At 33.0% G+C, this 23,116-nt stretch overlaps 4 protein-coding genes and 1 long non-coding RNA gene across 5 annotated transcripts; 1 reads left to right on the top strand and 4 right to left on the bottom strand.

Moving 5' to 3' along the window:
• The first annotated feature begins 528 nt into the window (after positions 1-528).
• Positions 529-2,275, top strand: LOC130463181 (protein FAR1-RELATED SEQUENCE 5-like). Its single transcript, XM_056832232.1, has 3 exons — positions 529-1,086; positions 1,491-2,069; positions 2,177-2,275. The coding sequence occupies exons 1-3, from the start codon at positions 529-531 to the stop codon at positions 2,273-2,275; spliced, it is 1,236 nt and encodes a 411-aa protein (XP_056688210.1).
• A 1,981-nt stretch (positions 2,276-4,256) lies between these two features.
• LOC130463180 (uncharacterized) lies at positions 4,257-4,856 on the bottom strand. The gene is made up of 2 exons (XM_056832231.1): positions 4,738-4,856; positions 4,257-4,616 (listed from the first exon to the last, which is right to left on the bottom strand). Exons 1-2 carry the CDS (start codon positions 4,816-4,818, stop codon positions 4,257-4,259), a joined length of 441 nt encoding a protein of 146 aa, XP_056688209.1. The 5' UTR covers positions 4,819-4,856.
• A 20-nt stretch (positions 4,857-4,876) lies between these two features.
• On the bottom strand, positions 4,877-6,127 carry LOC130462417 (uncharacterized). Its single transcript, XR_008922587.1, has 3 exons — positions 5,911-6,127; positions 5,673-5,816; positions 4,877-4,950 (listed from the first exon to the last, which is right to left on the bottom strand). It is a non-coding gene; the product is annotated as an uncharacterized lncRNA (long non-coding RNA).
• Positions 6,128-8,227: 2,100 nt separating this feature from the next.
• LOC110792926 (uncharacterized) lies at positions 8,228-14,009 on the bottom strand. Its single transcript, XM_056833720.1, has 6 exons — positions 13,904-14,009; positions 11,568-13,560; positions 9,308-9,998; positions 8,680-9,217; positions 8,467-8,559; positions 8,228-8,384 (listed from the first exon to the last, which is right to left on the bottom strand). Exons 2-4 carry the CDS (start codon positions 13,557-13,559, stop codon positions 8,757-8,759), a joined length of 3,144 nt encoding a protein of 1,047 aa, XP_056689698.1. The 5' UTR covers position 13,560; positions 13,904-14,009; the 3' UTR covers positions 8,228-8,384; positions 8,467-8,559; positions 8,680-8,756.
• Positions 14,010-14,764: 755 nt separating this feature from the next.
• Positions 14,765-19,701, bottom strand: LOC130463179 (uncharacterized). Its single transcript, XM_056832230.1, has 4 exons — positions 18,583-19,701; positions 17,435-17,651; positions 15,726-16,758; positions 14,765-15,190 (listed from the first exon to the last, which is right to left on the bottom strand). The coding sequence occupies exons 1-4, from the start codon at positions 18,728-18,730 to the stop codon at positions 14,765-14,767; spliced, it is 1,824 nt and encodes a 607-aa protein (XP_056688208.1). The 5' UTR covers positions 18,731-19,701.
• Positions 19,702-23,116: the final 3,415 nt, after the last annotated feature.

Genomic DNA, 23,116 nt, shown 5'->3' with positions numbered 1-23,116 from the left:
TTAAGAGTAACTATCACATTTAATGATAACTATATTTGTATTTGTACAGGTTCAATAATACATTCAATTGATACAAACCACAACATCTTTGAAAATTCAAATAATGAGCAGGAAGAAAACATTGATAAAGAATTAGATGGCAGTTTAATTGGAGAAGCAAGGAAAACAACCGATGAGATTTATGATCTATATTGCAAACATGCTGCTATTATTGGTTTTAGTGTACGAAAAGGGAAGAATAGATATAAAGAAGGAACCACAATTGTTAATGGAAAATACTTCTACTGCTCTGCTGCTGGAATAAGAGACCCTCCTAAAAACAAAGAACTCAAAAATGAAGATGATCAATCAGATGCAAAAAAGAAAGAAAGGAGAAAGAGGGTTATGATAACAAGAACAAAATGTGAAGCTCAAATATTTGCAAAGAAGAATGAAAATGGAGATTTTGAAATAGAAAAGCATGTAGTGGTACATAATCACCCATTGACAAGAGAAATAAGTAATTATCTCCACCGATCGGAACGACAAATGACAGAACCTAAAAAAGAAGCTATTGAGGCAATGTCAGAATGTGGTCTAAGACCAATGGAGTCTTATAGGTATATGTCAACAGAAACTGGTGGAGACGACTGTGTAGGTCATACGATGATTGATCATCTAAACTACTGCTACAAGTTAAAAATGAAGCAAATTGATGGCAAGGATTCACAAACACTAGTGAACAAATTGTATGACATACAATCAATAGATCCCGAGTTCTTTTTCAGAGTAAGACTCAATGCTGAAGGAAAAGTTGAGTGCCTATTTTGGAGGGATTCTATGATGAGAGAAGATTACAAAATATATGGAGATGTTCTAGTTTTTGATACTACATTCAGAACCAATAAGTACAATCTCATATGTGCTCCATTTGTTGGTATCAATAACCATTGGAAAAACACAATGTTTGCTTGTGCTTTCATTGGGGATGAAACCACAGAATCTTTCGTTTGGGTGTTTGAAACTTTTCTGAATGCTATGGGAGGAAAGCACCCTATATCAATTTTCACTGATCAAGATGCAGCTATTGCTGCTGGAATAGAACAGGTACCTCTTCATATATTATAGTTACTATTTTGACAATATAGTAACTCTTTATAAAATATAGTTACTATTTTAACAATATAGTAACTCTTTATAAAATATAGTTACTATTTTGACAATATAGTATCTCTTTATAAAATATAGTTACTATTTTAACAATATAGTAACTCTTAATTCAATATAGTTACTATTCTGAAATTATAGTAACACTTTATAAAGTATAGTTACTATTTTGACAATATAGTAACTATTTATAAAATATAGTTACTATTTTGAAAATATAGAAACTCTTATTAAAATATAGTTAATATTTTGACAATATAGTAATTCTTTATAAAGTATAGTAACTCTTTATAAAATATAGTTACTATTTTGTGGAACTATATATATTCATTATTGTTTTTCAGGTTTTTCCTTCTTCAAGACACAGGTTATGCTTGTGGCACTTGAGTAAAAATGCAAATAGTAGGTTTGGTTTATTGAAGTCTGATAAAAACTTCAAAAACGCATTCTACAAGTGTTTAAGTGGGTGTATAACACCAAATGATTTTGAAGAAACTTGGAAATCTATGATCAACACTTTTAAGCTGGAAAAAGATGACTGGTTCAACAGATTGTATGGTCTTAAAGAAAAATGGTGTACAGCTTTAAGTAAAGATTTTTTTTCTGCCGGTATACTTTCTTCACAAAGAAGTGAAAGTACAAACCATGCTGTTGGTTTTAAAGCAAATAAAAGTACAACATTAACAGAGTTCTATAGTATTTTTCAAGCTACAATAAATCGATGGAGAAAAACCGAAGAAAAAGACGACTTTGACTGTACAAGGGGAATACCAACTTCAGAGCTAAGTATGAGTGCTATATTAAAACAGGCAGCAAATGTATACACGATAACACTTTTCCGTGATTTTGAAGAAGAGTTCAAGCTTTCTGTGGCAAGTAGTACAATGTTCAAGGAAAGTGTAGGAAGAACAGTGTTTTTTGAAGTGTGGATAGAAGGAATAATAGGTAAAAAAAACTATAAATCTTTATTTAATATTTAGAGTAGATGTTCTTTTGAATAATATTACATTATATGTAAATAATCTAACAGGATCAAGGCAAGAAGTTCAATACAAAATGGAAGATTCAACCGTCACTTGCACATGCAAAAACTTTGAAGAATCTGGATGGTTGTGCTTCCATTGTTTAAGTATATTGCATTTACATTCAATCAATACAATTCCAGATCGTTACATAACAACAAGATGGACTAGATATGCAATGAAACAGATATGGGAAAGGGTTGATACAATAAAAAGGGAGAAAGGTGAAATCAACAATTTTACTGGTTGGAGATTACATATGATCAGAAGGTAATTTTTTCAATATCCATTAGTTCATTTTCATATAGTTACAATTACAGTTGATATTTTACTTAACACTTAAACTCTATACCACAGATACTATAACTTAATTTTGAAAGGGCATAAGATAGCAAAGGCCAGAAAATTTATCGAGGAGAAGTTTAAAATGGATAATAAAGCAGTTGATGAAATCATAAAAAAGGAAGAAGAAAGGAAGGCAAAAGAAGAAGCTGCAAAGATAGCATAACAAGAAAAGGCAAAAGCTGAAGCACAACGAGAAACACAAGACGGGGAATCAACTAATTCTGAAATAACAATTGTGCTTGATCCTGATCGTGCTAATACTAAAGGAAAGAGTAAGAAGAGAATAAAGGGTCAATATGACAATTACAAGCAGCCATCAAAGAAAGGAAAAAAGAAACACAAAGAATTTGGATCCAAGACACCCAATATTCAATTATTTACACCTAAAGAACAACTATTTTAGTGATGTTCTTGTTTTATTATCATATACAGTTACTTCAACATTTTTAAACAAATTTATTGAGTGTTTATACTATAGTTCTCCTTTACAATACATAGTTACTATACATTCAGTATAGTAACTCGTTATAAACACACAATGTTTATTTATAGTAACTCGTTATAAAATATTTACTATTTTGACAATATAGTATCTCTTAATACAATATAGTTACTATTCTGAAAATATAGTAACTCTTTATAAAATATAGTTACTATTTTGACAATATAGTAACTCTTAATAAAATATAGTTACTATTCTGATAATATAGAAACTCTTTATAAAATATACTTACTATTTTGACAATATAGTAACTTTTTATAAAATATAGTTACTATTTAAAAAATATAGTAACTCTTAGAACAATATAGTTACTATTCTAAAAAAATAGTAACGTTTTTTATGCAATCAAAATGACTTATAGTAACTATATGTTACTCAAATAATAAAATACCATAAAAAAGAGAGTAATTGTATCTTATTAAAGATAACTATATCTGTAAGATAGTAACTATTTGAAATTATACACAAAATTATTCACTTTTTATATATACCAACTCTTCACATTTAGTGGTCACCCTTCTTTACATATAGTAACTCTATATAAAATATAGTTACTATTTTGATAATATAGTAACTTTGGTTATGCAATCATATGACTTACAAATTTATAAGAGTAACTATATTTGAAGAAAGGTAACTATTTCATTCAAATAGAAACTATATTTAAAATAGGCAAATTTGTCAAAAACTACCTTATAAAATATGATTTTTGCGAAAAACTACCTTATAAAAAAAATGTTGTAATAAACTACCTTATAAAAAATTTATGTTGTAAGATACTACCTTTTCCCAAATTACGAACGTTTGATTGAAATTTCGGGATTGACTTTACCATATATATGTCACGTGCCATTTAATTACGTCTTTCCCGTTAGATGTCGCGTAATATGCACCTAGTAAAGCCAACGTCGTAATTTTGAATTAATGCTCATAATATGGCCAAAGGTAGTATCTTACAACATAAAATTTTTATAAGGTAGTTTATTACAACATTTTTTTTATAAGGTAGTTTTTCGCAAAAATCATATTTTATAAGGTAGTTTTTGACAAATTTACCTTTAAAATAAGTAAATTGAACAATATGACACAAATACTGCAAAAGTTATAATTACTCTCATATATCAAACAATTAAAAATCATTGAGAGTAACTATATCAAACTTAGAATTAATTGTACATTCTAAGGAGTAATTCGACTACATACAAACACAAAAAATTAAATTGTTTTTTCAGCAATAATTATTAACCACGTGAAGCACCTCGTCCACGTGCCTTCCCGCGTCTGCCTCCTCGGGTGCGTCTCCCGCCTTTGCCACGTCCTTTCCCTTCAAAATTGACATCTGTCTCAGCTTCATCTTCTGTTTCAACATGTTTGGATTTCCTTGCCGAACTATTTCTTGCAACAATTTCAATTTTTAAAGCATCATTCATGTATTTCTGCGTCAACTCTTCCCTTTGTTTAATTAGGGCATCCAAAACATCTTGTTTCCTGTATTTCCTGAATGCAACCATTCGTTTCAGATATTCATCTCTGTAACAATTCAAATCTGACAACACAATGGTGCCACAAATACAAGCCCTGAGAAACTTCCTGAAATCTTCCTGCAAATATTTAAACAGTAACTATTAGAATAAAAACAGTAACTATGATAACAAAACAATAACTATAAAGAATGAAAAGAAAATATGAATAACATTAATTATTTTTAACACAAAAACTTACATCTGCCAAGGGATCAAAGTCAAAAATCCCAACACCATCTTGTACCGTTTCAACACCATGAAAAACCATCATAAACATCATCAAATAGACACAACAGTCTTTGTCATAAGCACCTCGCTTCCAATTACCACCGATCGGGATAAATTTGAAGCTTTTAATATCTTCATGATGAATGTTATCCATATTTTTCAGTAGTTTTTCCAATGAAGAACACTGTACATAACATATACTTCCTCCATTTTTTTTTAATTGCACCATCTTAGATTTCACGCTTGCCAATGCACTATTTTAACCATTAATATCTCTCATTATACAATTGAAAAAATTATAAAAATTTGATAATTTGAAAGTATATCTCGAGACGAATCTAACAAGATCCCACATGAATATATTTTCCTTTACATATAAATCACCAAAAATAACTATTTAAGAATATGTGAATAGTGTCAAAACCTAAGATGGTGCAATTATAAAAAAAATGGAGGAAGTAGTAAGTATTATCAACATATAGTAACCTTTGAAATCATATAGTAACTATTACCAACATATAATAAGAATTAAAATTATATAGTAACTATTAAAATCATATAGTAACTATTACCAGTGGGTTAAAAATCATATAGTAACTATTAAAATCATATAGTAACCATTAAAATCATATAGTAACTATTAAAATCATATAGTAACTATTAGAATCATATAGGAACCATTAAAATCATATAGTATCCATTACCAACCTATAGTAACCTTTGGAATCATATAGTAACTATTTTATAAAGATAGTAACTATTTTAAAAACATAGTTACTGTTTTAAACAAATAGTAACCTTGTCAAAAATATAGTTCCTCTAAAAAAGAAAGACTAATATAAAGGTAACTATAACATTTATAGAGTAACTATAACAACAAAAAAGGTAACTATAAAAAAAACTTACCAAGACAGAATAAGCTTTCTTCCTTTGTTCCATCTCTTTTGGTTCCAGAAGCATATTATCAAAGAAATAGACACTTTTGTCTTTCATACTAATGACAAACAGGTAATAATGCTTCGGGTCTTCAATCAGAACAGGAGCAAAAATCTATATAAAAAAGAAAAACAACATATTACAACTACAAGAAAGGAGACAAAAAAAAAAAGATAATATGGTTATATAAAGAAAATATAAATCATACCATATTACAATCTTTCAACGATTGAACTCCATTTACATCTTTCACACCATAATTAAGACAAACACACAATTCAGACAAGATTTTTTCATTGCCTGGTTTCTCAATCAAATCAGCAACATATTTCTGCAAATCAATATTAAAAGAAAAATTAAACAAAGGCCAAAAAAATTTAAAATAATTAACATTTTATATTATTAAAAATATAACTTACACAATATGTGCCACCTAAAAACAGCTTCTGAGGAGAACCGGCAGGATTTCTTTCATTTTCATTCAATAAAAAAGCCCAAGCTTCAATATGAATCAAAAGAATATCAAATAGGGAAGGAAGGGTCCACATGTCATCTCTTCCTACCGCAATAAAATTATTGTATTCTATAACTTTATCACTGAAAAACATAAAAAAGAAACAATAAATATGTCAGAAGAATTATAAAGGTTACTATAATAAATAAAAGGTAACAATAGAATATAAAAGGTAAATATAGTAAACAAAAGGATACTATAGTATACAAATAGTAACTATATTATATGAAAGGTTACTATAAAGTTAGGGCAACAACTTCACTTTTAAGAAAGGAAAATTTGTTAAAAATAATCCCACCTTTGGCCGGTTTTCTTTAATTAATCCCACCTACAACATATTATTTATTAATCCCACCTTAAGTACCCATTGACTTTTATTGAACCTAGCAGGTCAAAAACCGGATTTATCCGGTAAAATGTCCTACGTGGCATATATCCGTTGCAAAATTAATAATTTTTTTTTTTTTTGTTTATCTTTTTAACAGGTTTCTCTTTCTCTTTCCTTCTCATTTTTTCGCGCTCCTCTGGTTCATTTCTCCACCATTTTTGCATCTTCAAATTCTCTCCTCCACCATTTTTCTCAATTGTTCTGTAATTTTGGGATTTGGAAAAAAGAGTTCGCCCACTACAATGGCTGGGTTAAACACATTTTCTGTGGGATCTGGTTCTTCATCAAATTCAAAGGGAGGAATTGTACCGTCGTTGATATGTGAGTGCGGAAATGTAGCTGTTGTGCGTACTGTTAAGCGCGGCCCTAATGTTGGAATGAAGTTTCATGGCTGTCCTTTATGGCCGGTAAGGTCTCTGAATCTCCTCAATTTTGTTTCCCCTAAAATTGACGAATTTAGGGTAGAGGGTGAGTAAGTCTATGAACTTTGCAATTAGGTGTAATTAGGGTAATTAAGGTACAATTTTTATAACGAATTTGGGTATAATTGATTTTTGTGGGGTGAATTTGTGTTTAATTGATTTGTTGTGGGTTTGATTGATTTGGGTTTTGTTGATAAAATTCTGATGGTTTGGTCGATTATTTTGGTTGTTGTAATCGTATCGTAGGATACGAAGTGTGAATTTTTCAGGTGGATTCTTCCTGATAGCAATGCAGTTGACAACCTTCAAGTTCATGTTTTGGAAGCTAATACGACTATAGCTGAGATGGAGTATGAGAAAAAGTTGCTGGAGGAAAAGATAAGGAAATTGCAGATTAAAAAGGAAAATCTAGAGGAAGATGCACATGAAATGAAGAACGAACTTTGCGAAATGCGTATTGAGTTGATGAAGAGTTCAAGGAACGAAAGGAATTGTACAATGGCTATGTATTTATCATGGGTGATTTTTGCCCTTGTTGTATTTTGGTTGAAGTAGATGACAATAAGTTGATATTTTCCCTTGTTGTATTTTGGTTGAAGTAGATGACAATGTTACCATGAATAAAATTATCAAGGTTCGGTTGTTGACTTTAAAGTGTGAGTTATTTTGACCCATTTGCGTAGTCGTACTTATATAACTAATTTTATGACAATTAGTTTACTTTAAACGAACGAGCAAGAGTTGACTTTAAACGAGCGAGCAAGAGTTGACTTGAAATGAACGAGCAAGAGTTGACTTGAAACGAACGAGCAAGAGTTGACTTGAAACGAACGAGAGTGGACTTGAAACGACAATGCTAATATCAAAGTTTGATAGGAGCATAAGATATGAAAAATGTGCAATTTCACTTTAGATGAACATAAGTGGATGTTAGTTGCACCGACATAGGTCCACTAAAATAATTTGCGTAAATTGAAGATGATACTAGTGTAAGTTGTGAAATGCGCATGAATTAAAGTCACAAATTTTCCATATCATGTTCTGAACTACACAAAAGATTGCATATGACTTGGTTGTTTGCAAAATCTGCTAACATGAAGGCCACAATTAACTACACAAAATACTACCACAGTTGACTTTTAACTACCCAAAAAAGGCCAAACAGTTGAAAGTTAATTAGGCTAAGCTGACTGCCACTGCTACTATTAGCTAACTGCTACTGCTACTGTAAGCTTCTGATTTCCAGCACAAAATGGTCAAGTTACTGGCAGTAGGTTCATTCATCTTCACTTGTCCTACTGAGTTGGTTGATGAGCATTGGAAACTTGGCTCGACTGTGTTCCGACAAATGTTGCAACCTATGTGACGAAAGTAAACCAAATGAGTGAAGACACTTAAGGCTTCAGCAAGTTAACAAACCACAACTTAATGAAATAATACCTGATTTTTACCCCTCCCTCTCCCTCTCCCTCTGCCTCCACTTGTTTTTGCAGTCCCATCCGAGGCAACATACATTCCCACACCAATAGGTACCTGTTTGATGAAGTAAATGAGAATGAAAAAAAAGCCAAACAGAAAACAACATCACACAAACATAGGCAGAAAGAAAAAAGGGAGAGTAAATGAGAATTAGAATGTAGAATCAAAGCTTACTTTCTCTTTACCCCTCCCTCCATTGTTTCCCCTTCCCCTTCCAGTATTTCCACCCCTAGAACCCCTACCACCTAGGATCATCCTCCCGCCTCTGCCAAGTTGGCTAGGTTGGCATGAAGTAGAGTGAAGCTGAGCATTTGTTGATCGAGTGAATCGAGAAGATACAACTGCAGAGGTGTGTTTGTTCTTGAATCAGTCGTTTGACTTATGGTAGATGGGGCAGTAACAGACGGAGCACGAGAGTGAGGGGGCTGACCATCCTTCCTTGGTCTACCCCTAGGTTTTTTTGGGGCTGGTTCTGCAACAACAGCACTCTCTCTGTTAGGACATCGTCTTTTATTATGCCCTTTGACTTGACACACACTACAAGTCATTTCTATCCCGGTCCTCGATAGGTGACCAGGCTTTTTCGGGTTCTCAAAGGGATCCTTGATCCTATTTCTCCTCGGTCTGCCTGGCCCTATTTTGATGGGAGGAGGATCCAAGTGGTATTCAATCCTTGGCCAATACCTCTCTCCATCAATGGGTGGAATTGAACCTATACACACACACAAACACATACACAAACAGAATGTTACACGCAAATCACAGAATACACACAACTTAGCTATTGAAACAACAATTTTACCTGAATATGCATTTAAGTATTCTTGCCTCCAGTAGCATTTATCAACATACTCCTCGGCCTCCTTGTTTTGGAAAAAGATACACGCAATGGCATGACAACATGGAATGCCAAGCATGTCCCACTTTCTGCATGAACATGTCCTTGCTTCCAAATCCACCACCAATTGATCCAGATAATAATTGACATTGAACAATGTATCCGTTGACGGTATTACGTCACAGTTGCTAGCCTTTGCCTTCTCTTTTTCCAGCTTCTGTTGTATTCTTGGACAAAGGATTGATGTCGACTTCTCCATTTGCTGTCTTTTCACCACCAATCTTTGCATCAAGTTGTTTCTGATGTCTTCTAACATGAAGATCAGATGTTTGGTTCTTGCCTGAATGATGTATCCATTGAATGTTTCAGCTATGTTGGATGTTATGGCATCAGTCTTCATTGTTGTATCTAGAAAAGCTCTACAGAAAACCTCTGGTTTGTAGCCCTTAAACGCAGTGGCAGCATCGACATTCAACTGTGTGAGTTCCTCCAAGGCATCATTGTAGTCAGCAAGGTTGTAAGCCTTGGCAATTTTCCAGAATAAAAGCTTCATCTCATCACCTTTCCAAGTCTTGTGCCAATGAGCAAAGATGTGCCTCGCACAGTGTCTATGCTCTGCCTTTGGGAGAACTGCTGCAACGGCATTTAATATAGCCTTGGACATATGAAACAATAATAAATTAGGTAAGGGGAAAGGTTTAGAACTGAACAGATTCAAAACTTAATAAAGATTATAACATAATCAATGAAAACATATTCAGAACATAGTAGAAACATGTAAAATGGAGTCAAAACATAACACAAACACCCAAGTATATGTAGAACAGAATTAAGGATTAAAACAGATTAAAAACAGATTCAAACTGAAATCAGAACAGATTCAAACTGAAATCAGAACATAAGCAGTGAAAACAGATTCAGAATTGTTTGTAAGGATAGGTCAACATTGGTAAATTAGGGAAATTTTGGTCAACTTTGATCAATTTGGTCAAAGTCAGGCAAATTTTGGTAAATGTGGTCAACTTTGGTCAAATTAAGCAAATTATGTCAAAATTAGGCAAATTTGATCAACTTTAGGCAAATTTGGTCAACTTTGGTCCAAATTAGGCAAATAATGTCAAAATTAGGCAAATTATGGCAAATTATGTCAAATTAGGCAAATTATGATCAAATTATGTCAACTTAGGTCTAATTAGGTAAAATTAGGCAAATTCTGATCAACTTAGGTAAAGATGTCAACTTTGGTCCAAATTAGGCAAATTATGTCAACTTAGGTCTAATTATGTCAAAGTTAGGCAAATTAGGCAAATTATGTCAAAATTAGGCAAATTAGGCAAATTTTGGGCAAATTAGGCAAATTATGATCAACTTAGGTCAACTTAGGTAAAGATTAGCACGATCGTTTGAACTTAGGTAAAAATAAGTCAATTTTGGTCAAATTTAGTCAAAGTTAGGAAAATTATGTAAAAAATTAGGCAAATTTTGTCAAAGTTAGTCAAATTAGGCAAATTATGTCAAATTAGGCAAATTAGGTCTAATTAGGTCAAATTAGGAAAATTATGATCAACTTAGGTCAAGTTTGGTAAAGATTAGCACGATCGTTTGAACTTAGGTAGAAATAGGTCGATTTTGGTCAAATTTGGTAAAAGTTAGGCAAATTAGGAAAATTATGATCAACTTAGGTCAACTAAAATATCGCTTAGGACGATCGTTTGAACTTAGGTAAAAATAAGTCAATTTTGGTCAAATTTAGTCAAAGTTAGGCAAATTTAGTCAAATTTAGGCAAATTAGGCAAATTATGATCAACTTAGGTCAACTTAGGTCTAATTAGGCAAATTTGGTCAAAGTTAGGCAAATTAGGCAAATTTTGATCAAGTTAGGCAAATTGGGCAATTCTTAATCAACTTAGGTCAACTTAGGTAAATATGACCACGATCGTTTCAACTCATCGTAATGATGTGTTGACTGATTTACATGACATAATATAGCAGCAAAGCAGCAAAAACTCACATAGATTGCATATTGTTTGTTTGTTCAATGACAGGTGAAATAGATAGCCATTTGCTTAGTGTTTGTTTGTTCAATCATAGGTGAAACAAGATGCAAGATACTAACACATCTCACTGTAATATTGTGTTGACTGATGTACATACATAAAAGATCACAAACATACCAAATCAGAAATGCAAATAATGACAACTAGATAAGATGATGATAACAAACCTGGTGCTCATCGGAGATGATAGCAATTCCCTCTCCTTCACCTAGATCGAGGGACCTCTGAAGCAGAAGAAAAAACCACTCCCAAGACATGTTATTCTCCCCCTCTACTACGGCCCAAGAAATAGGGTACATTTGGTCATTGCCATCCCTACCTATAGCACTCATCAACTGCCCACCCAGGAAGGTTTTCAGAAAACACGCATCAACCGCTATCACCTTCCTGCAACCCTGCTTCCAGCCCCTCTGCAATCCTTCAAAACATGTGTAAAACCTCTGGAAAACAAGTGGAAACGCTTGTTTACTGACATCGGTCACTAGCTCCACCATCGTACCAGGACTACTGTTCTTTATGGCTGCCACATACCCTCCCACTTTCTTGTAATGCTCGTGCATCGAACCATGTAATAACGTGTGTGCAGCATACTTCACCTTATACGCAAACTCCTTTTTTACTACAATCTTAAATGCCCTCCTTATAGTCTCCATGATTTCCTTAGCTGGCCAATGGGGTCTAGCCTTGAACACCTCGAGAAACTGTTTTGCAACCCAAGTGGACTTTAACTGTCGATTCTTTTTCATATTTCTATGACAAGTATGCTCACCCTCTACCCTCTTCACAACAAGTACTGCTCTCCTAGAGTCCCAAGACGCATACAAGTAGAACGGACAACCTTCAACACACTTCACCCCTACCCTTTGTTGCCTACGTATGTTACTAGACTGTATGAAAACGTTTCTCCCCTGTAGAACAGCATACTTAGCAACTGCATCTTTGAAAGCAGCCCTGTTGGGAAACCTTTGCCCAACTTTCCACCTGAACACAGAGAAGTCAGTGTGTTCACCTACCAAAACAGCTCTCCTTCTCCTCCTCCCGAAACTCAAATCCTCATCACCACTATCGGGGGGCGTGTGTATATCATCCTCACTATCCTCGTACTCACTCACATAACCCCCTGCAGCACTAGTTCCCTCTCCTGTTGTAGCCTCTGACTGAACACCACCTAACTTTCCCTCAGCTGCCTCCCTTTGAAGTTGTTCAGCTAGTTCAACAAGCTTGTTGTTACAGCTCCTCGTCTTTGCCCTAGATGCAATATACTCCTCATCACTTTCATCTGTGTCTGACAGTTTCTGATCAGCTAAAATCTCCTCATCCTCTAATTCCTTCTCCAATTTATCAACATAATCACCATCACCATCAGAGGATGCAAGTTCTAGCTCAAAGTCCGGATCAACATCATCATCTTCATCACTTATGTCAGAGTACAGATCTGTGAACTTCAATGGACTCTCGGGTCTGGGGTCTTCCCATTCATAGTTCTCTAAGAAATCATTTTCATTAGCTTCAAGGGTGGGGATGCTGATTTCTTCTTCAGTAGGTTGAGGGGGGGATTTGATGGATTCTCTGGATTTTTTTGGAGTGGACTTTGTTTTTTGTTGTTTGGTTGGGTTTTTAGATTTTCCAGGGGTATGGGCCTGTTTTTTGTTTGCAAGGGTATCTGTAGGTAATATTGATGAGGTGGCAGCATCTTTTTTTGCAGCTGATGAGGTAGCATAATCTTTTTTGGTAGCTTGTGAGGTGGCAGGATATGTCTTAGATGTTGATGACAGGGCATGACCTTTTTTGGGTGATGACATGACATCATTTTGTGGTGATGTGATTGTGGTTTCTTGGTTTGGTAACTCAGTACCATGATATACATACAACTCAACACACCTGTACTTCAACACCAATTCAGCCATCTTCAAAACCTCTACATCTTCATACACTTTCCTCAAACCATTTGCTAAGCTAAGCCCAGGAATCAAGTAGAAAAGACCATCGATATTCTCATACCCCCCACATTTCTTAGCTAAAACTTCTAAATCCCACCAACACAACTCATCAACATCAACAGGAAAGGTTCTACCCCGTCCTCCCTCATAGATTGTCTCACCATTAGCAACCTTTTTAAACACACCTCCATGCCAAATTTTCAGAGTACCCTCAGCCATCCTAACAATTTTCAAATAAATAAGGAAAAATCAGCAAGATTTCAAATCAATTCAACAATTACCCAAATAAATTCAAGAACAAAAAGTTTCCACTTTTCAGCAAGACTTCTTAACCCACCCCAAATAAATTCAAGAACAAAAAGTTTCCACTTTTCAACGAATTCAACGTCAATTACCAACAATTACCCCAATTATCACAATTACCCAAAATTACCAGCATCCCACAACTAAATTACCAAATTATTGCAAAAATTAGGGTTTTTACGAACAAACAACCAAGCAAAACCAAGAATTAAAAAATTACCAAAACAGGGAAGAAAAACGCTAGGGTTTGTAGGTCACACCTCAATTGTACGATTGTGGGGACGAAAATTGATTGCGCGTTGATGAAGAAGCCTATTTCGACAGGTTACTCGCAGATGATGTCATGAAGTACAGTTGTGGTTGAAGGTTTAGTAATGGAGGAGAGAGAAGTACGGGAGAGTAGAGAAGAGAGAGAGTTGTAAATTTTTTTGGTAAAAAAATTTCGAAAACCTAGAGTAGTTGGCAATTAATTACTGACGTGTCAAGCATTTTAGGAGGGAACTCAAAGTGTTGGTTGTCAACGAAATAGACGTTGACTTTTTTGCCGGTAGCCAGTCAATTAGGTCTAATTAAAGTAGTTAGGGCTTAAATGTGGGATTATTAAAAAATATCGCTTAGGTGGGATTAATTAAAGAAAACCGGCCAAAGGTGGGATTAATATTTACAAATTTTCCTTTAAGAAAAGAGTAACTATATTATATGAAATGTAACTATATTATATGAAGGGTTACTATAAATAATGAAAGGTAACTATATTATATGAAAGGTAACTACATTATATGAAAAGTAACTATATTATAGAAAAGGTAACTATAATATATGAAAGGTAACTATAATATATGAATGGTAACTATATTATTTGAAAGGTAACTATAAATTATTAAATGAGAAAACTTCTACTTACTCAGTCAAAATACCATCTCCATCAGTCAGAGCAGCAAAGTCCACAACTTCTTGAACAAATGCTGGAAGATGCCTCATTAAATCTTCAAATGCTATCATAAACGGAGACATAAGCATCACATTTTCCTCTATGCCATAGACACTGACATTCACTCTTGATACAACATGGTTGTTAATGATGCATTTTTGAAATGCAGCCCACACGCGCTCATATTCTTCTATTTCTTCATCATCATCCTCCGTAATTTCTTTAGCTTTGCTTGCAAAGAATCAAGAACTGCATTTATTTGAGTGTCAGGATCAACTTCTCGAATAATTGCTTCGGTAGATGTTGTTGCATCAACAACAGCAGCTGTAACAACTGCAGGCTCAGTTGGAACAACGGCAGAAGGTTGAGGGGCAGCAGTAACAACTGGATTGTTACTTGAACCAAAAATGTCATCCCAACCATTTGGTAGATTCTTCACCAACAGATGAATCTCCACCAACTCATCAACCATCTTTTGATAAGTGGAATTTTCCAAAATATCATCGCCATGGTTCTGCGAAGGCATTGAAGCCTTTAATTTAAACAACTCTTCAGCATGGATGGCTGAAACTACATCCAGATCTCTCTTCATCAACAACCACTGACCATGAAAATCCTAATAACAAAATACATAAATTTAAATATGGAACATAATATGAAAATTTAACTAAAAATACAAAAAATATTATAAGAAAAGGTATCTATTGTATATAAAGATAAATGTATAAAAGTTAACTATAGTATATGAAAAGTAACTATAGAATATAAAAGATAACTATAGAAAATAAAAGATAACTATAGTAAATAAAAGGTAACTATAGTATATAAAAGATATCTATAGTATACACAAGATAACTATAGTACATAAAACATATAGTAACTATTTATACCATATAGTAACTGTTTAAAACATATAGTTACTATTTATTAAAACAAAGTAATGGTAACATAGTGTATGAAAGATAACTATAGTACATAAAAGATAACTATAGAATATAAAAGATAACTATAGAACATAAAAGATAACTATATATACCTACATTTACTAAACCAAAGATAATGATAACAATAGTGTATAAAAGATAACTATAGCATATAAAAAATAACTATACTATATATTGACAAATATATCAATAATAAAGTAAACTTACATCAGTGGCTTTAGAGAAAATTTCTTCATCTGTAGGATGAGAATTAGGGATTTCAAACTGAAGAATCCTAGGACGCCAACTTGGAATTCGACGCCCAACATAGGGCTGTTCAGCTCTTCCCCCACTGCTGCCAGCTTCATTTTCTTTCGAAATAGATTTGATTTGGGTCAAATCTATTTGACCATCAACAAAAACAAACTTTTTGGAAATTGGATACTTCTCCTTCTCCAATATACCAGAACCATATAATGCACTCATATTGGCATTTTCAGCATGAATCCGATCGGTTACCATCTTCGATGTCCAATGCTGAATAAGAGGTAATTGATCAGGAATACCACTGGAATTCCTAAACTTAATCCTCTGAAAATACACAAGTTGCAAAAACACAACACAGCCTCCAAATGTCTTTTGATCTTTGCCTTTCAATAAACAATTTTTAAATTTCACTGTTTCCTCACATAATACGTCAAGAACGTATTTACACCAATTGTATTTGGAAATCATTTTAGGATCGTCCAAAGCCTTAGCCAATCTCAAATCTACAGTCTTATTGGCTGTTGGAGTAAAAAATGTAGAGAAAGCAAAAAAAACAAATAATTGTTTAAACAGATCACCACCATCTGTCAACAATTTAATCTTGTCCTCAAGCAACCTTATAGGAATTTGAGCATTGACCTCTTCAAAACCGAACTCTTTTCTCCACTTGATCTTCAAATCAAAATCATGATTAGTGGAAATGCGCCCACGTTTAACCCCTTCAACCTCCAGCTCAGAAAGGGGGAGCATAAACAAATCGTACACATCATAATCAGTGATTTCAAATTGCTTGGAATCACTGATTGTAAACAGAGAACTCACACCATCAAAGCACTTGATGCACCAGTACATCATCTGAGTGTTTTTTCGACTTAATTGAAGGCCTAACAATCCTCCAAACCCTATCTCTTGAACAGCTGCCTTTTGATCAGGAGAGAAGTCTTTAATTAATTTACACAATGATCCTCCTGAACATTGTGTATCAAAATTAAACCTGAAAAAAATGAATAATGAAAGTAAGTCAGCTTTATATATCATATAGTAACTATTTAGAACACATAGTAACTGTTTAAAACATGTAGTAACTATTAGAAACATATAGTAACTATTTAGAAAATATAGTAACTGTTTAAAACATATAGTAACCTTTCAAATAATATAGTAACTATACTACACATAGTACACATAGAACCTATTTATAACATATAGTAATTATTTAGAAGATATAGTAACTGTTTAAAACATAAAGTAACTATTTAGAACATATAGTAACCTTTGATATAGTCAATATTGTAAACATAGTACACATAGAACCTATTTAGAACATATAGTAATTGTTTAAAACATATAATAACCTTTGGAATCATATAGTAACTATTGTAAACATAGTACACATAGAACCTATTTAGAACATATTTAAAAACATATAGTAACTATTTAAAACATATAGTAACCTTTGGAATCATATAGTAACTATTTAAAACATGTAGTAACCTTTGGAATCATATAGTAACTGTTTACAACATATAGTAACCTTTGGAATCATATAGTAACTGTTTACAACATATAGTAACTATTTAAAAAAATATAGTAACTATTTAGAACATAGTAACTATTTTGAACATATAGTAACTATTTAGAACAATTAACTAAATTAAACTAACACTTACACGATAGGCAGGCCATCAGCGCCAACTTCTTTCAAAACTTGTGAATGAAGTTGATGAGATTCAGGCTGTGGAACGTCATCCAGAGAAGAATTTTGTAAAACTAGTTGATTATGTTGTTCTTCTTCAATTGGTTCTTTTTCAGATACAAGCTCAATTGCTTTTGATTTCGGACTGCCAGCCTTTTTGTTCTTCTTTATAGACACAGATTCCTTAGCAACTGAAACAAAACAATTATAAAACAAAATATTACTATATAGTAACCATTACAATCCCATAGTAACCAATAAAATCATATAGTAACCTTTCAAATAATATAATAAATACATAAACATAGAGTATCCATTTAAATCAGATAGTAACTATTTATTAAACATAGTAACTGTTTAATTTTATAATAACATTTAAGAAAGATAGTAACTATTTATAACACATAGTTACTGTTTTAAAGTTATATTTACTTTCTAAAAACGATAGTAACTATTTATAACACATAGTTCCTATTTTAAAGTTTATTTACTTTCTAAAAACACCGTAACTATTTATAACACATATTTACTGTTTTAAAGTTATATTTACTTTCTAAAAAAGATAGTAACTAATTATAACACATAGTTACTATTTTAAAGTTAATTTACTTTCTAAAAAGACAATAACTATTTTAAAAACATAGTTACTGTTTTAGAAATATAGTAACCTTTTAAAAATATAATTACTCTAAAAAACTACGAACAAACCAGTCACTAATAAAACACTTAAAAACTTCGTAACATAAAATAAAAAGTAACTATATCTTTGAAACAGTAACTTCAAACAAAAACCACAAACATTTCAATAATTCAAAATCAAACAAAAAATAAGTTCGAATTACTAGAAATTTCTTCAGAAACAGCAAATAAAAGGTAACTATATCTTTGAAACAGTAACTGCATGAAACACTAAACCTAATTTCAGCAAAAACCACAAACATTTCAATAATTCAAAATCAAACAAAAAATAAGTTCGAATTAACAGGAATTTCTTCAGAAACAGCAAATAAAAGGTAACTATATCTTTGAAACAGTAACTGCATGAAACACTAAACCTAATTTCAGCAAAAACCACAAACATTTCAATAATTCAAAATCAAACAAAAAATAAGTTCGAATTACCAGGAATTTCTTCAGAAACAGCATTTGGCCTTCTTCCTCGCCTTCGAGGAGCTTCAACAGCCATTTCAGCAACGGAATTGTCGAATTCAAGTTTCTTCGTTGCCGGTTTCTTCGCTGCCGGATTCTTCGGTGCCGCTTTCTTCACCATTTTTTAGAAAAAAGAAGATCGGAAGAGTAATTTGATGCAAATGGATGAAAATAATCACTAAATTAAATTTGAAATGGAGAGAGAAATTCAGAGAGAAGTTCGAAAGCAGTTTAGAGAGAGAAGTTGAGTGAGAAGTTCAAAAGCCGGGAAAAAGGAAATTAAAAAAAAAACATATATATAATTAGGAAAGCACGTGGCAGTTACACGCAACTTCTCGCACGCAACAACGCAAAGACTATAATACCCTGGTCCATAGCATGGACCAGGTTTACTATAGTGTAAATAACTCTTATTTACTTTAACACACCCCTGTAAAAAACCAAAAATACCCTTTATTCTATTTTTCAATCTCTCCCGCAACTGGAATCTCTCTCTGAAGTGAAAGACTCTCTACTCTCTCCCGCAATTTTTCTTTGGTTCGTGAAAATTGAAGAACAGAAATTGAGAATTGAAGAACGGAAATTGAATCTCTCTCCTCATACTTTTGGTTTCGTCCGTTCGTGAAAATCGAAGAACAGAAATTGAGAACGGGGATTGAAGAACGAAAATTGAAGAACCGTCTTCAACACATCAAGGTTTCACAAACAAAATCAATCAATCTCGTATAACTACAAGGTACGTGTTGTTGTTTTGCATTTTCATGCTCAAAAATTGAATTAGGTTTTCATTGTCATTAATTAGCATAATAGATTACAGGGTTTGAATTAGGAAATTGGGAATTGAATTAGGAATTCAAGTTAGGAATTAGGTTTCATAGAATTTGTTGAATTAGGAGTTCGAATTGGGAATTCGATTTTGGAATTATGTTTCAAAGAATAGGTTGAATTAGTAATTCGAATTGGGAATTGGGAATTAGGAATTAGGTTTTTTTTGAATTAGGTTTCATAGAATAGTATTTTCTTGATAGTATTTTTTTTTCTTGTTTCTTGTTGTTTCTTGTTGTTGGGGTGGAATAGATTAAAAATTTTGTATGGCTGCGTTGTAATAGAGTAGTATGTTTTGTGTAGCTGGGATGAAATAGTACATCTAATTTCATGTGTTAGGTCTAAAGTAGATAATACAATTTCATATGACCTATCCGAAATAGGTTAGGTTATTTCATATGCTTCATCCGAATTATACTGTGTTTGGTTCCTTAAGAGCCTTGGTTGTTGAATACCAAGTATTCCGCATGAAGTTAGTAGATTATACCCATAAAGGACAATATTTTGTAGGAGATTGTTATTTGCAATCAACTTGTGGATTTCACATTGACATAGTAGCTTGTGTCTACTGTCTAGATCTTGTGTAGAATTTCCATCCATTTAAGAAATTCTGTATCATGTATACAAAGTGAATTGCCATTGGTGGTTGATTACCTTCTTCTCAAAATACTACTACTTAGTATCTGTTCTTTGTTGTGTAACATATTGGTCACCCTAGTTTTTAGTATTGGAATGTTGGAGTATTACTTAAATATTTATCATCTGTTGGCATTTTCTCCTACTGATGTTTAAGAGTGGATAAGAGGAGAGGGAGCAAAGTGGCATTCCGTAGCATTAGATGACAACAAAATGAAATGGCCTTGAAAACTGAATGAGTGTTTCTGGTCAATCATATTGTATGTTAATGTTTGTGTTCTGATGGAACATGTCGTGTGAACGTACATTAGTTTTGACACTGCTTAGTATGGAGTAGGACACTTGTACAGGATAAGACATTATGTAGGAATGTATGGTGATGAGATTAACTTTAGTTTAAGGACATATACCATTGCTAAAAGTGGAATTTGTGATTAAGGAAAAAGGAGACCAACAAAACCTTTCTTGTTCCCTGGTTTGGTTTTTAACGATCTGGTATTGATTCCTTTTTTCCCATTCATTTGGCAGGTTTGAGCGTCCAAGATCTTTAAGCAAGTGGAGTTGTCGTTCTCATATAGTAGCTGTTAGGCAATTGAAATCGGTTGTTTTTGTTTTGTCAAGCTTTGTAATTAGTGCAATGGTTTGTAATCCTTTTAATCGAGTTGCATACTTGCTTGAAAGATATGATTTTGGCCCCTAAACTTTATTGTATGACCATATGGTATTTTTACTCATATTTCCATTTTATTGATGATTCCTTGCTTTTGATTGTGAATATGGTGTGTTGACCAGTTGAAAAATGGTAAACACAGCAACACAAGTGATTCCGAAATCTTGAGCTTGCATTCCAGCATTCCACTATCTCTTGAAAGCCTCCTGTACTTTTATGTAAAACTGAAATCACCAAGGTTGATCTTTTTTTACCAATGGTAGTCTTTTGACTAAGCCATTATCGTTGAGGAATTAGAATTGTAATGTTTTCAATAGCAAAATGGTGTGCGTGCCAACTAGAAACATTAACACAAAAACTTGGATGCAGTAAATTGAAGTGACTGACCTTTCCTGGGAACCAACAGCCGATTTAACAACTTAAATTCAACAACAAGTGTGAATGTGAGCATAATGACATGTTCTATATTGTTCGTTGTACATGAAATCTTGTGTACTATTACATGTATTATGAGTGAAATACGGTAGACCATTTCGTCCAACGTATACAAAATATTTAATTAGGTTTTGTTCGATTTGTATGGAATATTTAGTTGTGTTATGTTCAATCTGTAGGAAATAGTAAAATCTATTTTGTTCAATCTATACGTAATGGTTTGTTCCATTATGTTCAATATATACGAAATAGTAAATTCTATTCTGTTCAATCTATACAAAACAGAAGTGTGTATTTCATACAAGTTGCAAGAAATCACTCGAAAAAATAGAAAAAAAAACGAATATTACCTCAATTCCAAGGTCTTCCAAGTCAAAAAAATCGTCCATTTCAATCCAAATATGTATTCTAATTTTATTAGGAGCACGTTAAACTAAAAAAATTCAAGTTTGCGTAAACCAAAATAATATGAAAAAAGGTAGAGAGAAAATAATAAAAGTGTGTGTTAGGATTTTTTCAGAATGAAAAAATGAAAGGAAAAAGGGCTGCGTCAAGTAAAATGAGGTTGCATTTAGCACCTCCCTTAAGATGAGCTTAATTATAGAGAACATTGCATGAGGTAGGAGAGGGTAATATCAGATATGTGTGTGTGTGGCAACACACATATCACCCCACAACAGGACAAAATAGGAAAAATGTAAGAAGTAAGGACAAAACAATAAATGACAAAAATAAAAATCAGAATAGAAAAGTAAGAGAGAGAAAGAGAAAAAAAGTAGAGAGAGGATGAGAAAAAAATAAAGAGAGAAAGCTCAATTTTTTTTAAAAAAGTACAATTTCTTAAAAAAACAAGTACCATTTCTTTTAAAACAAGTACCATTTACTTTAGAACAAGTATCATTTCTTTTAAAAAATGTATCATTTATTTTAAAACAAGTATCATTTTTTTTTAAAACAAGTACAATTTCTTTTAAAAAAAGTATCATTTCTTAATTTTTTTTCTTATTCACAATCTATCTCATAAAGTAAACAAAAAAATATTAGTTTTCAAAAAAAAAAAAATTGACAGCAACTTATTTTTTTGTCCTTATCCTAATAATTTTTTTTTTTTTTTGTGATATACATTTACAATACATACGCAATTTTTTGGCTGCCCTCGGATACAGCCAAGCTGGTTGTACCCCCCGCCAAACGACGTCGTGTGATGCGGGTACGACCAACGCTGGCTGTACCCAGGGGCGGATCTTCTGTCTGGCGGGCAAGGCCTGGCCCCCCCTCAAATCTTGGCCCAAACCAAACAGTAACAAGTAAATGAGTAAAATAGGCCCATCACAAGGTATTTGGCCCCCCAGAAAACTTGGCAACAGTAGCGGGTTCCAACAATACGGAGTATTTACATCTTATTCTTTAATAAAAAGTGCTAAATTTTGGTGGGTCCCAGGCATAAAGATGCCAGTAAAAGAGGGAGAAAGAGACAGGCACTGAGGAAAAAGAGGAGCAGTAAAACTGTAAAACTAATGACTAATGAGAGAAGAAGAGAGAGAAAGAGAGTAATATATAGAGAGAGAAAGAAAAAATACTGAGTAGCAAGAACTAAATTGTGAATTTGTGCCATTTCACAAAAAAAAAAAGAAATTGTGAATTTGTGCCCTTTCACAAAAAAAAGAAGAAATTGTGAATTTGTGATATGAGTACTTCCGTAACACGAAGTGTTTCATTTAATAATATTTTACTTTAACCTACATTAACAATAATATATTACATGTACATAACATAGTTAAAGTATGGTATTTGTATCGATTTGGATTTATAAAATAGAGTTTTATTTTCCGATTCGGCCCCCCTAAGAAAAGTGGTCAAGATCCGCCACTGTCTGTAACCCCCCCCCCCCCCCCCAAAAAACGACGTCGTTGGGCATCTTTTTATCCCCTTCCTATGTTT

Source organism: Spinacia oleracea, chromosome 6 (genome assembly GCF_020520425.1).
Source record: "Spinacia oleracea cultivar Varoflay chromosome 6, BTI_SOV_V1, whole genome shotgun sequence".
Classification (NCBI taxonomy): Eukaryota; Viridiplantae; Streptophyta; class Magnoliopsida; order Caryophyllales; family Amaranthaceae; genus Spinacia; species Spinacia oleracea.
Note: the sequence above shows the minus strand (reverse complement) of the source record. Positions and strands in the feature narration are given on the sequence as shown.

Excerpts from the sequence above, each read along its gene's own strand:
- LOC130463181 (XM_056832232.1), top strand. The coding sequence starts at position 529 with ATGACAGAACCTAAAAAAGAAGCTATTGAGGCAATGTCAGAATGTGGT. Across the intron at positions 1,087-1,490 it reads TTGCTGCTGGAATAGAACAG|GTTTTTCCTTCTTCAAGACA; the intron begins GTACCTCTTCAT and ends ATTGTTTTTCAG. Across the intron at positions 2,070-2,176 it reads GAAGAACAGTGTTTTTTGAA|GATCAAGGCAAGAAGTTCAA; the intron begins GTGTGGATAGAA and ends ATAATCTAACAG.
- LOC110792926 (XM_056833720.1), bottom strand. The coding sequence starts at position 13,559 with ATGGCTGAGGGTACTCTGAAAATTTGGCATGGAGGTGTGTTTAAAAAG. Across the intron at positions 9,999-11,567 it reads TCATCTCCGATGAGCACCAG|GCTATATTAAATGCCGTTGC; the intron begins GTTTGTTATCAT and ends CATATGTCCAAG. Across the intron at positions 9,218-9,307 it reads ATACTTAAATGCATATTCAG|GTTCAATTCCACCCATTGAT; the intron begins GTAAAATTGTTG and ends GTGTGTGTATAG.
- LOC130463179 (XM_056832230.1), bottom strand. The coding sequence starts at position 18,730 with ATGGTGAAGAAAGCGGCACCGAAGAATCCGGCAGCGAAGAAACCGGCA. Across the intron at positions 17,652-18,582 it reads TGTTTCTGAAGAAATTCCTG|TTGCTAAGGAATCTGTGTCT; the intron begins GTAATTCGAACT and ends GTTTTGTTTCAG. Across the intron at positions 15,191-15,725 it reads TTTTCTCTAAAGCCACTGAT|GATTTTCATGGTCAGTGGTT; the intron begins GTAAGTTTACTT and ends TTTTGTTATTAG.
- LOC130463180 (XM_056832231.1), bottom strand. The coding sequence starts at position 4,818 with ATGATGTTTATGATGGTTTTTCATGGTGTTGAAACGGTACAAGATGGT. Across the intron at positions 4,617-4,737 it reads ACTTTGATCCCTTGGCAGAT|GAAGATTTCAGGAAGTTTCT; the intron begins GTAAGTTTTTGT and ends AAATATTTGCAG.